At 45.9% G+C, this 15,832-nt stretch overlaps 1 protein-coding gene and 1 pseudogene across 1 annotated transcript; one reads left to right on the top strand and one right to left on the bottom strand.

The window, feature by feature from the left end:
* The first annotated feature begins 1,316 nt into the window (after positions 1–1,316).
* Positions 1,317–2,432, top strand: LOC147966036 (pterocarpan synthase 1-like; annotated as a pseudogene).
* Positions 2,433–3,306: 874 nt separating this feature from the next.
* LOC125512533 (uncharacterized) lies at positions 3,307–5,713 on the bottom strand. Its single transcript, XM_048677628.2, has 6 exons — positions 5,374–5,713; positions 5,166–5,260; positions 4,905–5,059; positions 4,755–4,804; positions 4,137–4,211; positions 3,307–4,049 (listed from the first exon to the last, which is right to left on the bottom strand). Exons 1-6 carry the CDS (start codon positions 5,601–5,603, stop codon positions 3,467–3,469), a joined length of 1,188 nt encoding a protein of 395 aa, XP_048533585.1. The 5' UTR covers positions 5,604–5,713; the 3' UTR covers positions 3,307–3,466.
* Positions 5,714–15,832: the final 10,119 nt, after the last annotated feature.

The following is a 15,832-nucleotide window of genomic DNA, read 5'->3' as shown; positions in this document are numbered from 1 at the left end:
GTTTGGATCCTAAACTTTTCCTATGGAATTTTTTGTACTACTTTTCATAGGAAATGTGATACCCACTCCAACCTCTTTTTTGCAATTTCTTTGTTTTTTCCGTGGCATCAAACACTCCTTGCTTTTTGCGAGCAAACACTCATTGCTAATTCTATAATTTCAATTGGGCATGTCATTCCAATCCTATAATTCTTCTATTGAGTTAAATACACTGAGGGCGCCTCAACTCGTCTTGTGTAGTCAGTTTGGTGCCTAAAGTTAGAAAATACACGAAACTAGTGCTTGAATTTGTCTGGACGTGCAAATAAGATGCCTCCATCCGTATCTGAACGTACGTCCAACCCGTGTGGCATACCAGCGTGGCGGTGACCCACAGTGTTTGAGAGCGGGGAAAGTGCTGGGTGCTCCGCGCGTGAGGATTTTTTTTACAAAAACCCCTTATATTTTATTTAATCACATAGAAAAGACCTCAAATACGTTGGCGGTGACCCACCTGTAAGTGTTTCAGAGCCGGGAAAGTGCTGGGTACTCCGCGTGTGATGATTTTTTTTTATCATGGAGGGTTCCGAACCTGGCACCTCCTGGTCAACTACAGCTCGATCTGTCCACTCGGCCAAAATATGCCACGCGTTCACCTCTTAGATAGAAAAGCTATGTAGACGCAGGCCCGACCCTGAGGGGGGTGGAAGGGGCGGCCACCCCGGGCTCTAGGCTCTGTATTGGGATTTGGGAAGGCCCAAAATAGCAGTAGCAAACGGCGCACAACGCAGGCCCTATCCACACGACCTCAGAATACTTGAACTACGGTTTGTTTCGTTATCGCTAATGATAGTGCAATCCGGCTAGGCTTTCTGAATGAATAATCTAGTACTAATTTATTTTGCTCACATTTGTAGTATGTGTAAATTGTACCACTTGGAAAGATTGATAATATCCAACCTCAAAAGGCCATTCATGCAAAACAAAAGGGAAATTACGGCGAACTTCCATAATGGTTTGCAAGGGTATTAGGAAATGCTGTAAAAGAGGGCACCAACGAACCAAGGGAAAGAAAGGGACATGTCCTATGCATTGTGGAAATCGCCACATGCATAAAAATGATTGATGTGGCCAATCATTCTCTCTCCGTCGCTCTCCCTAGTCTCACCAAGCTCTAGAGAAAGCACCTAGATCAGGTAGAGAGCTTGATTCCCACATCGGTCCTATACTTGTGCCCTAAGGATCTGGGATGCATATGCCATGCCAGCCCTTGAGCACTATAAATACAGTACATCATCTATATCTCTCACACGGCACGCAAAGAAAGAGTAGATCAGCCTTTTGAGAGCCTGAACCCCAGGCATGGCCTGGCCGACCCTCGCCGCGCCCCTTGTGTTTGCGTCGATCTTCATCCTAGCCATGGCCGACCCTTCATTTGTGTGCCCCATTCTTCCTTGTGAGCGTGAGATAAGCCTGCGTTTGTACTTGCACCAAGTTATTGATGGGCCAGACCACAACCAGGTAGTAACCGTAAGTTCTGGCCACCCGGCTTGGTTCGGCACGACCGCCGTCATCGATTGGACGGTCACCGACGCGCCTCAACGCGGTGCGACTATTGTCGCCCGCGCGAAAGGCATGCAATTGCAGGCGGACGTAGAGGGTCCTGGCTGGTTCAATTATTTCACCATGGTGTTCGAAGATCCAAGGTACGATCATAATCATACTACTAGTGATTCAGCACTTGAGGACTGTAAATTTTACAGAACTACTGTCCACATGATAAAGATAGTCTATGTTTAGGGCAAGGTGATACATAACATTTCTCGTTACTCCTAAAATGTATATACAGGTTCAGTGGGTCGACGCTTGCAGTGATGGGTCAGTATCTATCAGAATTCAGAAGGCGAGATGGCTATTATGGGCAGGACAGGAGAGTTCGCCATGGCGCGTGGCGTCATCAAGTTCAGAACAGTTAGGAACACTGCCCATGAGAGCTACAAACAACTTGGTATCCACACATTCTATGTCCCAACTCGTGTAAGTGAAAATTTTCTAATGCTTAATCCATACTCCCTCCCTTTCAGAATGTGGTGCATTCTTCTTTGAGAATTGCCATAATGTATTAGTGCGTATCTCAAGTTCAGAAGATATTCTTAGATAGTACTCCCTCTGTTTCTAAATATTTGTCTTTCTAAAGATTTCAACAAGGGACTACATATGGAGCAAAGTGAGTGAATTTACACTCTAAAATATGTCTATATACATCCGTATGTGGTAGTCTATTTGAAATATCTAGAAAGACAAATATTTAGGAACTGAGGGAGTAGTAGGGTGAGAAAATTTATCTGAATGATGATGATGGCAATTTTACATACAAATTTACAAGCATAATTCAGCACATATTATTTCTGTGGCAGATGTGCAACACGTTAACATTTGATGCGTACCTCTGATCTTCCGTTAAAATGGATAGCTTATGTTTAAGTATTAGTACCTTAATTAGTGCATGGTTTATCAATGCGCATGAAGCTAATATTTCATGATTTTCCCTTATTTTGCATGCAGGGCAATACACCCATTACACCCATTACCGTCATCTAGTAAAGCAGCCTAAATTTGTCCGGACTACAGGAAACACATATGGCGTGACGTGAAATTGTGGAGCTTGTCGTTGTTTTACTTTGAGATAATACCTGGATTTTGAGTGTTGGATAGTCAATTAGTTAATCCCAAATATGTGTGCCACTGCTTGTTATTGTTTGTATAACATGTTTTGTTATATATTTTACTTTTATGATATATGATAAGTATGAATCAGTCAAACATATATAAATCCAGTTTCTCTTTGAATAACTTGGTTGCTTGATTGAAATGCTTTGTTCAAAGGCGTCCTGTATTTCTCGAAGTTTTGGTTCAATTTACGGAACAGATAACAACATACACAGAGATGAAAGATGTTTAATTTACTCCTTGGAGAAATGTCCGTCAATTAGATGGCACATGACAACTTTATACAGTAGCTTTGAACATTGGTATAGAGTGGGATTTTGTTGATGACAATAGGTTTCTAAATATAAGATACAGTGAAACGGAGTTTCCCCGAGACCCAGGACACATATAGTCAGATGTAAGGAGTACCAAAAAATTGATTTGTTACATGGCTTTGGCTGATGGAAAATGAGTTGGGTAGGAGACAAGGTAAACTTCCAAAAAAATAGCTTCCTTTATAATTCCAAAAATGTAAAAGAGTTCTTTGATCTAACTACCGGATCGAGAAATTCCTTAATCCAGCTAGAGAAAATGCAGGGCTATACGACCATTATCTAGTAAAGCAATCTAAATTTGTGTGTATTACAGGAAACACATATGGCTGGCTTGTCATCGTTTTACTTTCACACAAATACAAGTGATTGATCACACCATGGTACTTATGCTACATTCTTCCAGAGAAAGATTCAGGTACTGGGAAACTGAAAATCAGTCAAAACTAAAGAGGCCAGCCACGAGCACGAAGGAGAACTGCCCTCTCGGCCCGGGAAGCCATAGCTCTCAAATTTGCTCGGGCAGTAGATATGGTGTTCTGTGGCTGCCTCTCTCCCCCATCATTATCGAAAGCCGTCATGAACTCCTCCTGCTGCAACCTGTATGCAAGTGAAGCGTCGTCAGATTGGCCTGACCGCGCTGAACTCCTGGTGGCAACCAACTCTGACGCCCGGACAAATCCTCTGCCACTGTCTCTGCTTCTTGTGCTCCTACCCTGTGTGTCAAAGCTCCCACTGCTGGTGTTCATGGTTCCTGGGACCGGCATACTTCTTCTGCCGTCTGCTGCTAAGGAGCTCCTGGTGCTGTTGCCTATTCTAGTGTAGTCCTGTGTGGTGAAGCTGCTACTGCCACTGGTGTTCCTAATGCCAACTTGTGTATAGTTGTTGCTTCTTGGCAGGCTTTGCTTCACATCGTCCTTGCTTGCTGAGGATGAGGCCATGGAGCTCTTCCTCGCCTCAACTTCGCTAGGAAACAGGAGTTGGATGGTGTTCCAAAGTACTGTGTTGATAGTGCAAGATCTTGAATTACTGCAGAATGACAAAAAATTAGTTGAACCCCTGTTTGTTTTTCTACCATATTTGGAGTAGTGCAAAATCTTGAAAATCGAAGCTTACCTGATTAACTGACGGCATTTTGGGCACCGCTTTCCACACTTAGAGGCGGCATGTTTTAAGCATTGCATGCAAAAGCTGGCAGTGAAAGAAAGGGGCAACAGTGTTATGAGGGTCAAGAATTGCATTTAGTATTTGATCTCTGAATTACAGGGCCAATACTCTATGTAGGGAATTTTATGGATTGGCAAAGCACTAAGTGAAGTAAACACAGCTGCTCAGTTCAATATACCAAAACTCATGGCTGTCCAAGTTAACAGGGATGCTAATATCTTTGTCACAGTCAACACTTCACGAAACAAATAAATACAGTATGAATTAGCTACATTGCACATCTGCATCAAAAATAAGCATTGCCAAGTACAATTGCCACAAGTGATTAACAACATACTGAATCTCGTAAAGTAACCAGAAACACAGTTCCTAATTCCTGATAGTACATGTGATGAATAAGGGGTTTATACACATCACGCATTGAATCTCGGGAGTAAAAACAGGGGAACACAATTCACGAAACAAATCAATATCATAGTTTCTGGAAGTTAAAACTTGGCTCTGTGCTGCAAATGTTGTGAACCAACGAACAAATAACTATGTGTAGACAGTAGTGTGCAAATTTACCTGTGACCACAAGGCGTGGTACTTGGCTGAAAGCAGACATCCAAGCAAATCTGCGCAAAATCAAACACTAATGATACTCTACTCAGGGATAATCACATATGCAATTTCAAGAGATGAAATCAAGGATAACGATCTGCGAGACGCCCTTACAGCGCAAGACAGCTCCTCCCTTAGCCGATCCATGCACGGCAGCTCGCCGGTCGCCGCTGCTTCTCCTTCCTTGGTAGATCCGGACTTCTCCTTTCCCTCCACGACAGAAACCTTCTCCTTCTCCTCCTCCGCCTGCTTCACCTCCTTCTTGGCAACTGCAAAGATTTCAAATTAACGGCAGATCGACAATTCCCCAAACAGACACAACCCGAAACGCTCAACGGACCGGGGTAAGGAAGAACGTGAGGGGGCAACACCGACCTTCATTGTCATTCGGCTTCTCGTCGTCGTCGAGCACAAGCGCCACGGGCGGTATCGGTGCCTCATCCGCCGACTGCCTCCGCGACCTCCGCTTCCTGCAGGACAGCGATAATTCGTACGGATCCAGAAACCAACCAAGACAAGACAAGAAAGAGAAAAGGCGAGGAAGGCCGCGTCGCGCGATTGGTGGGGGTGCGGGAATAGGTACCTGGTGTTAGATCCGGCGCTGCCGCCCGCGGTGGAGGAGCCGGAGGGCCGCCTCTTGCGGCGGGACTCGCGGACCGGGGTGTCCTCGACGACGAGCGCAGCGAGGAGGATGGACTCCTCGTCCCAGCCGGCCAGCTCCGCCGCCGAGCGGAACCGGGGGCTGAGCAGGCCCGCGCCGCTCTTGGCGGCCGGTGTCCGCCGTGGCGCGGATCTAGGGCTCTCCGCCGCCATCTCCCCCTTTTCTCTCGTGGAGACGGTAGCCGTTGGCTGGGCAGGGTGGAGCGGGGAAGGGGGGAGGAGAGGCAACGGTCGGCGATTACGAAATTATATTGGCAGATCCCGGCCTCGAAACAGGAAAGGTGTACGTAGCACGCTTCCGCTGCGCCCTTCGTCGCCACGATCGTCGTGGGCGCTGGCCTTCAACTGGGATAACAAAAGATGTTTTTCCAATATGTTTTTTTCAGAAAAAAATCCTCCGGTCTATTACTAATATTATTTTTCAATAAGAGTACAAAGATCTCTAGAATAACAAAAAAATACAAATAAATTCATAGACCACTTGATGATTACTACATACACTGGAGCGGGTCGAAAATGCGCCGTCGTCATCGTCCCTCTCTCCCCAAAGTAGGCATTTGGTAGCCTATAGATTGTCCAACCAGCCTTGAGGATGCGACTTTGGGTGACTTTGGGCCACTTTGGGCAGTTTGGTTTGTGTGCAAATATTGTTGAGTCTGGATGGCACAATATTGAAGCACATCCGAGTCTGGCTCTGAAGAAACAATAGAATCGATCGTTTCAAGCGAATCAGGTTCGAGCAATGCAACTCAAGCACAGGCGAAGGCTCATCGTTCAACTCAAGCATATGAGGTGAAATTTTCTTTGACCACTAGTTTCATCTTGATGTTTCACACGCTTTTCGCTACGTCTCACTAATAAACACGTTCACGTGTGTATGTTATGTACCGATTAATTTTGGCAAAATCTTCGCACATGGTGGACCGTCGAAATTTCTTTGACCTCTAGCTTCATCTCACTGTTTCACACGACTTTTATATTATACGTTTTCTATTTGAATGGTCGTAAACAAGTAAATCTATGTCTCCTTATTGATTATACAAACGTGTCACAATTGGGCGTCAGTCGCCTGAAAAAATGATCCATACCCAATTGATTTCATGATCGTTGGATGAGCATTCGAGGATCGTCACACCTTTTTCTACCTTGAGTTGGCCCTTGGCGTCTTCCTTCAACACCCTACTCCCATGTGAGGTAAGTTCAATAAAACGTGAGATTGATCGTCTGTGCAAACATAACCAAACAACAACACACTACATCTTGGAGGAAATGCTTGCTACCAAATAGTCACGTGTCAAATTTTTCTCAGCCACGTTGGGGAGGATGCAGGAGACTAAACGAGTTGCACAACATGATTTTATCTATATCCACTTAGCCAGACCTAACCCTGACAACCTTCCGAAAAATGTAAAAGGCGTGTCGACTATCAAACGCCTCCTAAGAGCATCTTCAACAGGTACCCTGTTTTAGGGCATAACCACTTTTTAGGGCATTTTGGGGGCCAAAAACGTAACTCTAACATCACCCTTATTGTAAATCTTGCAAGAAATTTCTAGGACATCCAAAAATAGGGTAGTGCCAACTACAAATATATGGCACTCGTGCGGCTGCCACAAACCCAAAATTGAGCCGCCCGCATCCCAACTAGCATGTCAAGAACCTTCCCCATTAATGGTGTCATACACCAGGGATGGCTCACTGTAGGGAGCCCGGCTAAAGGCCTGCCAAGGGGTCCGCAAGGCCCAACGACAGAGCGAGCCCTAACGAGAAGATAGCCGCCTGATGACCATCTTGCCTCCCAAGCAAGGGTGGCGGCGACCTAGATCGCATCCCTCCTCCTGTAAAATCCTAGCATCCACCTTGTATATAAGGGGAGGCTAGATGACTCTCATTCCCATCTATTCTCAGATAGATAAACTCTCGGTAGCAACCTCATACACCATAGTAATCCCTCGCACGAGGTATCCCTTTCACCATGAATAACAAAAGCAAGCAGGATGTAGGGTATTACTCTTCGGAGATCCAAACCTACATAAAATCCCTGTGTGACCTCCGATCCAAGACTTCCGACTATGCCTGGACCCCTACCGAGGGATCTGAAGGTTTTCTGCACTATCACCCATAACCGTTTTTCATCCCACGCTGCTGCCCCATCGAATATAGTCACCATCGCACCACCTCGCCCACCAGATCCACCGCCCTTCTTCCAATTGCCGCACCGCCACCGCCCGCTACCGCACCACCCCATTTACAATCGGCGGCCACCTCAATCGCCGTCGTGCCACACTGCCCCGTTGATCTAATCTGGCAGCTACCACCGTCGCGTTGCGTGGCACCTTCGGATCCGTCGTCCACCCTCTTCCAATCGCTCGCCGCCTCTAAGGATGCCATTGGAACACACACCAAAGAGAAAACCGGCTTCCACGGTGTTCGGTTGCGAGACTCCGGCCGCTACAGCGTCGAGATGAAGTGCAATGACTAGCACAATTGGGTCGGCACCTTCCAGTCGGCAGACCTCGCCGCGTGTGCGCCTTCGGCATCAGCTATTGGAAAGCTCGGGCCGTGGAACGAGATGAACTTCCCAGAAATCGAATCCCAGGAGACGGAGGAGTTCATCAGTCTGTCAGTGAATATTCTATCCCATGCGGAGAGAGGGATGCCCAGATCATCCTGGAGCATCAAGACACCCGTGAGAGCGATGAGGCGGTGATGGCGAGGTTGGTCGCAGAAAATCCACACCTTGTGCAGGCGGAGGCAGAATGGTTCTGGAAGATAAGCAATGAGAGAATGAAGGAGGACGAGGTTGGCCTCTCCAAGGTGATTAAGGCCGAGTGTAATGACGAGGTTCAACTCGATGGTGAGGGTGAGAAATTCAATACCTCTGAGGAGACCATGACACTTTGGAACGATGTCGATACACAACCGACGATAACGAGTAGTATGTGCGTAGTGTGTCCGTAGGAGTACTATGTTTAAGTTTGAATGTTTAGATGTTTAGACCGTTGCAAGTTTAAAACTTTGAATATTCATGAGTTTGTATTGAAGTATGCAATGTGATAAGTAGTTTGGATGAGTGCCCTATTTTTAGGGCAACCGTTATTTGAGTGCCCTAAAAATCACATTTTTGTGCCCTAAAGTTACTCCGGCTAGTTTTTGATGGGGCGCTGCTAGACCGGCACTAGTTTTCGGCCGGTCATCAGCAGGTCATTCTCGTGCAACCCAACCATCTAATTGTGCGTTCCCCAAACAGACTCGCGTGTGCACCTTCTTCCCTTCACGCACGCACATCGTGGTAACCATCCCCCCGCCGCCCCGGTCGTCCTCCTTGGCCACCGCCCTCCTGCATAGGTCATCACCTTCACCATAGGGCAGAGTTCGCCATCGCCGTTGGTCATAGCTCGCTCTCACCGTCCATGCACAATCGTCACAGCAGCTTGATTGCAGCTCCCCAAACTCGTGGTTCTATCATTCCTACTATCGCGTAGAACCGGCCATGGTCGAGGTCGTCATCGTGGTTGCAGCTCGCGTGCAGCCGTTTCCAGCACACCAAGTAGCCAGTTCCAGCCAACTCCGTGTTCAGTTGCAAGCCAAAAATGTCTCCGTCGTAGAAATTCTCGTGCTAGTTCCAACATCTATCACCACCGGCTCCAGCCAAAATGATGCCCGCTTGCAGCAGCTCAAATCGCTGGTCGCAGCTCCTAGTCCCGACACCGACAATGGCTCGCCGCTCGTCGTTCCAGCCCTGGCTTGCAGCATAAAGAAGAAAAGGAGGAGGGAAGCAAAGGGAATCACTAAATTTGTAGTATTCGTTAAATTTGTACTCCATTCAATTCATAGTTCAAAACTACGACACTTATTAGTCGTACATTGTAATACAACTGAAATTAGTTAGTATGATCCGGTGGCATCAAAGTTACTAACTGTCAATGAGCAGAGGAGTCCTAGACCATGCTCATGCCAGCGCGCCGACGGCGATGCTCCGCCTCCAAAATCACCTCTGCTTCACTCTTCGCGCCGGCTCACACCTCCACGATTCCTCCCTCCACCGGACTCGTCTTCACTCCACCGCCGTCGCTACCTCCACACCCTCAGCCCAATTCATGCCCGCAGACTACCTCGTAGAATCCTTCGGTCTCGAGCCATCTCGAGTCCTCCAGGCTTCAAAATACCTCTCATGTCTGAAGTTGCTCGCCAAGCCCAACGTCGTCCACACATTACTCGCTGAATCCGACATTGCGGTGGCGGTTGCCATGGATCCGCAGTTCTTCTACTCCAGCATGGACAACCCCCCCCCCCCCCCCCCCCCCCCCCCCCCCCCCCGCGCGTCGCGCCACTCCAGGACATCGACCACTCCACTCCCTAGATCTCGCACCTCGTTGCCCTCCTCCCGGCCATCTTTCTCCAACCCGCCTGAATCTCCTTGTTTGGCTCCTACGACAAGGTAGAACCCGCCTCAACAGGAAGCGCTACCTCAACCACAGCTTAGAGAAGGTGGCCAAGCCCAATATTAAGTCCTTGCAGCAGTGCGACCTAAGTGCTTGTGAAATTGCTAAGCTCCATTGGGGCGCCGACAGACTGCTCATTATGGAGCCAGACCATCACTGGTATGCGTCAGTGCTATACAAACAGTTTTAACCCCTTTCCGTGACTGTATTTGGAACCGTCGCCTAGTGAGTGACGGCGATAGGGGGTCCTTCCCACATGACCCAGAAACCGTCGGGGATATGCCTTCCTGGCACACACGCTCGGTAAAATGAGGTCGTGTGCGACCGGTGAGCGCTCAAATACGATAATACGTATAGTAGAGCTAAAAAACAATTATACAGGCGAAATTGTTTCTGGTCACAAGTACATCCCACACAATCAGTCACCGCTAAACGTTTCCGTTCGTATGTACATCCCACACAGTCGCTCCAAGGAAAACGTTTCCGTTCACAGGTAGATCACACACAATTTTCCCCGTTAAATCGTTTGTGATAGCGTTTCCATTGCACACGATATTAACAATTTTATCGTTTGCGTTATTGAATGCATCACACATGGTGCGTAGAAGAAACTGTGTGGCGAAGGCTGTCACACACAATTTTTATGTGGTAAACGTTTGCGCAAGGTGGCCTAACGCAAACAATTTTCAAGAGAAGGTCGTGTGTGGTTGTTCATTGATCCAACACGGTTTATTCCTAGAAACTGTGTGCATTGCCTGAGGTCATCGCCCGCGGTATTTTCTCAATAATCGTTTGCAATAGCAAAACCCAATAAGCAGGCTAATTCGCCATTAGCAGGCTAATTGCCCTATTATTAATAATCCATTTATTAATCTAATTGACATTCATATTAAGCACATAATATATTTCATTTCCATATTAAGGAAGTAAGATTTCATAATTGAAATACATCAGAGTACAACATGATATAGCTTCAGCGCTCAGCTACCCCATTACACAACTACACCAGCACCAAGTTTCACATGCAACATGTAGAACCTTTCGAAATTAGGATCATAGACAGTATATAGACAGATGCATCTCATCTGGAAAACCGCTAAAGTGGAAGGCGAATATTGATCCTTCATTCATGTTGAAGGTCTTTGCAACTTTAGGCCAGTGCCTGTGGATGATGGAACGTCTGTCCTTCGTCCTCTTCAGAAACACTTCAATATTGAACCGTGGGTGTTGTATGAAAACCTTCCTCGCCTCCTGACCATAGAGGTGGTTTGAGAGGTAATCATCAGTGAACTGCTTTGGAAAGGCCTGAAAACAAGGATGTGTGTCGTGGATTTGTCACGGCGGATATCCTCGTGAAAAGGACTTAGTCATGAGGCCAACGCATCTATGTGGTAGCTTGAGAGTGATTGAGTGGGATGAGAGACGCGAAGTTTTACCCAGGTTCGGCCCCTCACGGTGGAGGTAAAAGCCTACATCCTGCTTCATTGATATTGATGATCACGATTACAGGGGTGCTCTATCTCAAGAGCTATTGACTTGTCCATCTATCTGGACTTATGAAACATGTGGAACCCGTCCCTCTTGGGGAGCCCTGCCCCTCCTTATATATGTTGAAGGGACGTCTTATATGACTAGTCCTATTAGGATTAGGATTACTCTATTACAAGTGGAGTCCTAGTCTTGCTTCCTTTGTAAGGAAATATTCCTTATGCTTTCCTCTTAAGCCGGCCCACCATAATACGAACCGGCATACTGGGCCTTGGGCCTTGTCGTCCGTCTGACCCGCCTGCTGGGTTACTAATGAGACGCCAAGATCGGTCGGGTCTTTAGTGAGTGGAGAGATCCGGACGGGTCACTTAGTGAGTCGCCAAGTCAGGGCGGGTCACCAGTGAGTTGCCAAGTCCGGCCGGGTCATACCACGAGGTATATCCCCGACATTAGCCCCCAGTTTAATTTGGATTTATCCATGTTAAACTGATCCTACAAAATAAATTAAGAACAAATTTGACAGGTTGTGCTCCGGGTTAACTGTTCTTTGTAAGCCGGCACCTGATCATCCTTAAGTCCTTGTCATTTCCTTCTTCTAGAAAATCCGGGTCATTAGGCCAGCTTCATAATCAATTTACTTGTAGAAGAAATATTGTAAATAAAGAATCCATTTGAGTCGGCCTTCAATGCTCTGACTTGACAAAAATATTGGTTTTTAAGATATTCAACTGATATCCAGCTGGCTTGAAAATGTATAACTTGTTCAGTTATGATTTCCAAAATCGCCGGGTTTATGAAAACTGATAATTCCGGGTCATGATTGTTGCCAATGCCGGTTCATGATTGTTGCCAACACCGGTTCACACAATTGATCTCCCTGTTTTACTCAAAACTGAGAATTTGAAGATGTTCCTCCATTATATTCATATCATATGTATCCCCCAAGTGTCGGGTTGTCATGCTTGCAGCAACCTGGTACTTGTAATTGCCTTATACTCATAAAAACTTCAACCAGTGTAGCCCCCAAGGGCCAGGTCATTATGCAATAATGAGAAGGGACTTTATAGATATGGTTATGTAGACTTGAACAGCAATGTGTAGCCCCCAAGGGCCGGCTCATTATGATGTGATGAGTCGGGTCTTCAATAAGGCCAGTAAAAATGACTTTGCATTAGCCCCCAAGTTTCATGGTGCATGCTTGCAGCGACATGAGACTTGCATATCTAATGTAATCTCAACTTGAATAATGTAGCCCCCAAGTGCCGGGTCGTAAGCCTGCAACGATTCGGGACTATCCCTTCCATTGTAGAATAAATCATATCCATTGATAAAGAAATGATAACCATTGCGCTGGAGCGACTTTGAAAACCTCAATCATAATATCGATTATTGATAACCATAATAAAAAACCAGCCATGTTGGCTATTCAAGATTTGAAGAATATAATCCGGTATAAAAACCTCAATCATTCAATATCATCATGAAAATCTAGCCAATTTTGGCTATGAAAGACGTGAATACCTTATCGGTTGACAAGTAAATCCGGAGTTTAAATACTCGACGGCTCTTGACCGATGGCGACTTAATGCGCATTCATTGTAAGCCGGAGTTTTTCCGGCGCCTTATAGCCTTTAAGAAAATCCAGAATGAATAACCCTTTTGAAACATCAATTTTGATGATGAGCTTGAACTTAATCATTTATATAAGTCATAGTTCTGCAAATCCTGCATAGAGTTTAAGCAACATACGCTCTGGCAGGGCGGGTAACAACCCAAACATAATATAGTCTTATGCAATTATGGAAAAGACTAAAAATTAAGGCCATTGAAGCCAAAATGTATGGGCGAGTTAAACTCCAAAGACTAGGCGGGTTATTAAACCTCGCATATTCATACCATTATTGAAAAAACATACCTGGAGATTGACATCATAGCCATACCTCAATAATTATAGTCCATCGCATGTATTGTCCCGTAGGCATGCAATGTCATGATTTTGATTGCTCAAGGCAAAGATATCCTGGCGACTTAACGTTGATTTTATGCTTATGATAACGTTGATTTATGCAGATGAGATGTATTATTACCCTACACATAAGTAAATCACAAGCGCCCTGGCGGTTTACCGCAGGACGGGTCATAATACCCATATAAAACCACTGGTGACTAAAATAGTGCACAATCAGGGTTGGTTAAATCATAATCAAACATAATCAAAGATATCATACCTGTGACATGTGATTAAACTGCAGGCTTACCATACCAAAGCAGTTAGGATGATAACCCAAAACTGAGAAGACAATATTCTCAAGTACTTAATGTCATCATATGCTACCGGTTTACCAGAGACCTATGTTTGAGCTGTGCTATGCAACAAACTCTCTTTGGTCTTTGTAACCCGGTAATTAACCTGCCAAATATGTCAGAGCTATGCTCATATGAAGTGATAATATTGGCTTGATAACAGAAATCCCAATGTAATCAGAGCTGTGCTCTTATGAAAATTTCATTTTGGCTTGATAGCCGAATTATCAAGGTAATCAGAGCTGTGCTCTCATGAAATTTTCATATTGGCTTGATAGCCGAATTATCAAGGTAATCAGAGCTGTGCTCTTATGAAATATCATATTGGCTTGATAGCTGAATTACCAAGATAACCAGAGTTGTGCTCTTATGAAATTATCATATTGGCTTGATAGCCGAATTACCAAGATAACTAGAGCTGTGCTCTTATGAAATTATCATATTGGCTTGATAGCCAAATTACCATATTGGCTTGATAGACGGAATCAGGAGGGTAGTAACGCTATGTTCTCTTTGGTGAATATACCTATGTTTGAACAGGAAACCCCCAAGTGACATATTCGGTCAAGAGGGTAGTAACACTATGTTCTCTTTGGTGAATACACCTATGTTTGAACAGGAAGCTCCCAAATGACATATAATGAGCCTCAAGGCAGGGTACCTATGTTTGAACCGCGCATCATGGCAGCAAGTTCTCTTTGGGAATCCTTAATTTTTCCGAGAACTCGAACTTGCGAGAGATGAATTCTTTTTGAACCAGAATTTTAAACCAGATATTGAGAGCTTCAAAGCTTTGCGGGAGATAGATCTCCCTTGAACCGAATTTTGAACCGGAATCTTTCATTTTTAAGCTGGAAATTTTCTGACGGCCTTTAAATCAATATAGCAGTAGCTTCCGGGACTGGGTTATCTTCCCTCCACTGACCCGGAGTTCTTGAATCTGCTTTAAACTGGCAATCATTTACTAAGTCATGTCATCGTAGCCCCCGAGTCTCAAGGCGACTCGAGGAGTTGTCTTGAGATTCTCCATATTTGACCGTGATATAAACCGGCATGAGTAATTCAACAACTCAGTGATATAATAGTCCCTTTTGTAGTAGACCACTTTGTCATGCATTGGAGAACTTGCAAGCTAGAGTAATTACTCTTTTTAAAGAAAGCAATATGTAATATAAAATATACTGGATGGATTTCACTTGATATGTCATGCCAGAAATTATCCACCCCGGAGTTGATGATCACCACGGTGAAGCTGAAATCAATCATGGCCAAGTCGGTCGTGGGAGCAGACAGATGATTCGGCCACGGCATTGTAAGCCAGCGCGGACGGCCGAGGCAATCGCAGGCGCGGTAAGCCGCGAGGACGAGCGAATCAACCATGTCATGTTGATGTAAATTGGGCCGTAAAAACGGCGGTTTGCACATATATTCATCGAGCATCATGGCACGGTCAGATGCTAGCGTATTATAATGATAGTACGAGCTATACATCCATGACACAACCATCGCTCTGACAATGAACAGTTGTCCTGCATAAATAATATTGCAGACCAAAGTAATTGTTTTTTGACGAAAAACAATGTGTTAAGGAAATATAATTAGATGAAATTCACCTGACATGTTTTAACATGTAATAACTTTTTTATACAGCCGGCAGAGGCGGCTTACGGACGGTGGCTTGAAGCAAATGCAGCCGGCGGAGGCGACTCAGCGCCGCGCCGATGGGTCAATAGAGCAGCTCTAAAGCAGACGGCTTATCCAAACTCCGGCTTATCCATGCCGAACAAGGTGTCTCGAGGAAGCCCCCGGCGTGGCCGACCACAATGGAGGTGGTTTCTCCCATTCAGCTGTGGTACAACTCTGAGGCTCCGGATTATGACAGAGACAGAGTAGTGGCGGCTCAACAACGGCGCCAGCGGCTCAACACTGCAGAGGCGGCCCAGGCAGCCCCAGTGGCACAACACAGCAGCGAAACGGCATCACCATGGCGGCGGCTCAGAAGCCGCAACGGCAGCGCGTCTGAGACGGCGAAGGCGGCGACTCTCGGAGTGGCAGCGGTAAGTCACAGAAGCTCTCCGGCGAGGCACAACACCGGATGGTGCCTGAACTTGGTATGCTTGTATCTCTGAAGCTCGCATGTACTTG

This window comes from Triticum urartu, chromosome 6A (assembly GCF_056163025.1).
Source record: "Triticum urartu cultivar PI428250 chromosome 6A, HENAU_Tu73, whole genome shotgun sequence".
Taxonomy (NCBI): Eukaryota; Viridiplantae; Streptophyta; class Magnoliopsida; order Poales; family Poaceae; genus Triticum; species Triticum urartu.
Note: the sequence above shows the minus strand (reverse complement) of the source record. Positions and strands in the feature narration are given on the sequence as shown.

Excerpts from the sequence above, each read along its gene's own strand:
- LOC125512533 (XM_048677628.2), bottom strand. The coding sequence starts at position 5,603 with ATGGCGGCGGAGAGCCCTAGATCCGCGCCACGGCGGACACCGGCCGCC. Across the intron at positions 5,060-5,165 it reads GAAGCCGAATGACAATGAAG|TTGCCAAGAAGGAGGTGAAG; the intron begins GTCGGTGTTGCC and ends AAATCTTTGCAG. Across the intron at positions 4,805-4,904 it reads GGGAGGAGCTGTCTTGCGCT|ATTTGCTTGGATGTCTGCTT; the intron begins GTAAGGGCGTCT and ends GATTTTGCGCAG.